Here is a 4679-nt window from a genome sequence, read left to right as displayed (position 1 = left end):
CAAACAACAGAGAGATGCTTAGAAAAGCAACTGATGGAAGTTTCAAAGAAACTCACTCTGTCGGCTTGCAAGTATACACATCTAGTCACTCAGTTTGATTTGGAGGAGGTTGAGCCTTAAAGTTTAGGTACAAATAAGGTAGTAATTCTGTCCTTAACATTTGTGCAGATTTCCAGCTGCAGGTGAGAGAAGTCTCTTCCAAATCAAAACTGAGGATGACTGTAACCTTACCCAAGAGGGTCCCATAAAGACATCTACATTCTTCTTCTGTAGTTAATCGAGTCTGACACTCATAGCATAAACTTACATGCATGTGACACAGATTTGGTAGAAAAACCCCCACCCCCAAAGCCCCCTTGAAATGTACTTTATTTGGAATCATTAAACTGTGTGAGTCATGAATGTATGTAATTGCAGTTGGTTTTAAGTGTTGATTTGAGCGAGAAAGAAAAATATATGCTGTATTGCAGGATTCTATAAAATTACATGCATTCGTATACAAGGACACATGACAAAGTGTTTTATTAAAATAAAAAGCTTTAATACTTTTGCATTTAAAAGATTTAGCAGAAAATAATTGCTACAAACATGCTACAACAACATACATGTTCAAAAAGTTTTCAGTGCTTTCTTTCAAATTGCAGCATTTTGGCAAAAATAAGTTTTTCTGTATATACTTCAAGAGTTGGCTATCATAATACTGATATAAAATACTTCATGTAGACTAAGGTCAGGTGCATAAAATACAATAAGTAATAAAACATACTGTTTGTATAAAAATTTAAAGTATAAATTTCATTAGATAACATGCAAATACTGCAATATTTTAAATGGCACTTAAATATAGATACTGAGATTCTTTATAATTTTGCATCCAATATGAGATTCTCAAATGTACAAAACTATAAAAAGAACATATTTCTTCACTGAAGTCAGGTACTAGTATAGAGCTTGATTGTCATTTTACAAGCATTGAGCCCAACGTCCTGCAAATCTTCACTAGTCCAAGTAAAGACGTCTACTGAAATAGGCCCAGGGCTAGTTAGTTTTCTTCATAATAAAATATGAAAGCATATTTACATGAGAATAAACTCTTAAATTTTTGGTAAGGTAATTAAGTAGCAGAAATTTGTTTCTTGCAAAAATGATGTTTAAAATAGGTGCATGCTTTTCGTTGTCACTGATACGCATCTGAATAATATAAAATTAACATTCTTCAATAAACTCAAACCACTATTTTGTTCATTGCTGAAAAAACCCTGTAAGATCCCTTCTTGCAAAAATCATAAATCCATAATGTCAGAGCCTCCCGGAGTATTTTTATGTTTCCAAGATCAATGGAAAACAATCTAATTGTGCTGAAACAGTCATCTGACTAGTAATGAATAAAAGAATCATCTTTTCACATTATTCCAAACACCTTTAGTTCTTCATTGAAAAATATTAGTTCATCAAATCTTCTACAATTTTTGTTTTCTGGTTCAGTGATCAACAGTTCTGAATGTCCTTCACAATATAAACCACCGCAATACTCATGCATGTTTTCTAAGCAGTTACATTATTACATACATACAATTATTACATATTAATCCTGACAAGGTGAATAAAAGGCTTATGAACAGGGAGTGCAGAACAGGCACCACTTTAACAGAAGGAGAAGAAATGCTAAACGAAACTTGTACTTGAGATGCAATTAGAGCTGACAGCGGTACATGTGATGCTAATGTTGGACTGTCTGAATTTATCAGTGACTCTATCTTTTCCGCTTCTTTATTGCAGGCTTCAATCTAAGAAAAAAAAATAAAGAAGTTATTTCTCTTCTTCCCATGTAAAATGCCAATGCAAGAATATTGCTAGATAGCAAAATTCAGGAAAGAAAATCTGAGTTCTTCCCATCAGCACATAAGATTTATATAATTTTTGGGAGTATTTCTTAGAAAACATATTTGAGCTCTTACCATAGGCTTTGGTACTATGAAAACTACTGTGGAAGCCCTGAGTAGTAGCAAAAGGGAAGGAAGGAAGCTACATACAAGTTATCGTGGGTGATGTGTTTTGAATGTTGATGCCAAAAAGCTCACAGTAAATTATAACTAAAGTAAGTACCTCTAAAACTGAGGACGGACTTCCTGATTGACCAAGATACTGCCTGGAAGTCTGCAACAGTGGGAAAATCAGGATTTTCTACTTATTGGGCTTTTTCTTCCAAATCCGGGAAAACTGATTTCTTTTATGGGAAGGGAAAAGAAGCATGGAAGTAACAGGAAAACCTGAGAAACCCCAGGTTTCCATTCCCCCACTGACATGATGATAATTATGAATTTATGTTAGAACATCAATTTTTTCCACCTTACCTTCTACTGCAACCCAGGAATCAATTTAGTACTAAGTGTCTTTAACAGCTTTGGAAGCTGCCTCTGGTGAAGTTTTAACTTGACAAACTTAATATCTGGATGCCCAAAGCTTTGAAAGTTGAGGAACTACTAGCTCAGCAACGAGTGTCACCAGTGAGATGAGCAGCTCCTCCCTGGTTTCAGGTGACCCCTCTGATTTCAGAGAGTCCTCCTCTCCCCAGGAGTCTGACAGCACCTGCTGCAGATGGAGTGAGAGCTGACCAGGATTGGCAAGGCTCAAGACCTTGTTTCCTAAGTCCTGGTAGCATTTTGGGCTATTTCTGCTAAAGAAGGAGACGTAAGTTGGAGCTGAGTTGGCCATAACAGAGTTGCTCCAGTAGCATGGGCAAGCAAAATACACACAATATATCTGCCTGAGAAACAACTACCCTATTAGATACTGCAGGCTGCGAAGTTTATGGCAGTGATTCTATTCCTTCACCCTATGCCATAACTTTAGCCCATCCCAGAAGCAATACTAAGCATGCAAAATTAGACTGTAGAAATAAAATGGAACTAGGAAGTAGCCATCAATATAAAATAAACAGCAAGGAAATGAACCTGCCTGAATTCTGTTTGTATTGTAAAAGGTAAGAGAGAGATTGTGGGCAGGTTTTCTCTCCCCTTCCTTTTCAAAGCTAAATCCTTCATTTTACGCTGGTACGCATCAACATGTCAGGTAACAGAATGAACCAGTCAGAGCACCTAATCTCCAAAGGGACTTCATTATAAAGTGTTGTCAGCAGGGCCAGGCAAGACTATTAGAAACAACTATAAAATGGCAAGGAATTATGTTCCTTTTAATAGGAAGAAGATATCCCCACTGGTCTTGCACAGGTTAACAAGCAGAAAGTGAAAATGAAGCAACAGCTCCAAGACAATAATAATAATGCGATACATAGCCAAAGCCTTGCTTCTATTGCTCTGAACTGCTCCTAAGAAAATACTGTAAGAACTTGGAGCTGCATTTGTTGGTTGACCTTTAGAGTTTAGTACTGTGACCATTAGGTTCTTGTTTGCTAGCATGAACTAGCTATGACACAGCAAGCTGGGCAACTTATTGGAATGTTATTTCCTTTTTAAGGTCATAATAGCATTTTGGGATCTCCCAGCACTTTTTACCATAAGGCGGAAAGGAGTATCAAAACCAGGATGGTCTCAGAATAATATCAACAGATCCTCTTTGGTATGAACTACCGCTTAACATCAAGACACACACAATGTATTAATATGATATCAATACGTATGATGTGCTTTAGCCTAATATCACATACACTTCAATCTACTTTTAAACATTACACCGGAGACAAAGGAGTACCGTTTCATATGCAGGTATGCATTTAATATACAATTAATATTACGAGGTCATTCAGTAATTTATTTATTTTCATCAGTTTATATTTTCTGTTATTTTAGCCATAGAAAGTTGATGATTCTGCATTTATTTATTTTAAAACAAAAATCATACTACTCTATCCTTGGCCTTCCTTCACCTCCCCCCTCTAATTACCCACACTCAAAAGCCTCTTATCAGAAAAGCAGGATTCTCAAGACATATTTTACCATCCATAATACTAGCTATTCAGATTTGAGTCACTAGAGAAATCCCCATGTACTCAGTACACAGGAAAATGCACAATTTCAAAACTGCTATATTGAAAATAGTAAAGTGTACACATATAAAAATGAAGTCAATCCATGCTGGGTAAGCAAAATAACAACATAGTCTACCTGCAGTGGTTTGGGGTTCTGATCCACAGGGATGATGAGAATCACAATTTCGGATTCTATGCTTAAGTATCCAAACACATCACACTGTGGCACTGAGACATGCAGGCGGATTTTTTCAAGTATGTCAAGTACTGTTATAGGCTTTTTATTTGTTACCTGGAAGAAAACAAAGAACTTCGTGGATGATGTGATATTATGCAAAATTACATTTCTCCTCTTTAGTTTTAATAAATTTATGTCATGCCAGACAATCTGTTTCAGCCATTAAACTACGCAGTTGTAATCTCTAGCAAAAAAACCCCAAAACCAACCCCCCAAAAAACATAAAAAAAGTGAAAGGAAGGAATGAAAAAAATGTTTTACTTCTAAAATTAACCATGGTTTTGATATGTGGTGTTCTCCACTGTCCTGCTTTCGGCTGGGATAGAGTTAATTTTCTTCCTAGTAGCTGGTACAGTGCTGTAGTTTGGATTTAGGATGAGAATAATGTTGATAACACACCGATGTTTTAGTTGTTGCTGAGTAGTGCTTACACTAGCCAAGGACTTTTCAGCT

At 36.2% G+C, this 4679-nt stretch overlaps 1 protein-coding gene across 1 annotated transcript in view; it reads right to left on the bottom strand.

Annotated features, from left to right (window-relative positions):
* Positions 1-856: 856 nt before the first annotated feature.
* The window catches only part of RECK (reversion inducing cysteine rich protein with kazal motifs), an 80582-nt gene continuing 76759 nt past the window's right edge, over positions 857-4679 (bottom strand). Inside the window, exons 23-24 of the mRNA XM_019474784.1 lie at positions 4125-4280; positions 857-1787 (exon numbers count right to left, since the gene is read on the bottom strand). Coding sequence (XP_019330329.1) covers positions 1554-1787; positions 4125-4280 — 390 coding nt within the window. The 3' untranslated portion in view covers positions 857-1553. The remainder of the gene's footprint in view (positions 1788-4124; positions 4281-4679) is intronic.

This window comes from Aptenodytes forsteri, unplaced genomic scaffold, assembly GCF_000699145.1.
Source record: "Aptenodytes forsteri isolate BGI_AS27 unplaced genomic scaffold, ASM69914v1 Scaffold250, whole genome shotgun sequence".
Classification (NCBI taxonomy): Eukaryota; Metazoa; Chordata; class Aves; order Sphenisciformes; family Spheniscidae; genus Aptenodytes; species Aptenodytes forsteri.
Note: the sequence above shows the minus strand (reverse complement) of the source record. Positions and strands in the feature narration are given on the sequence as shown.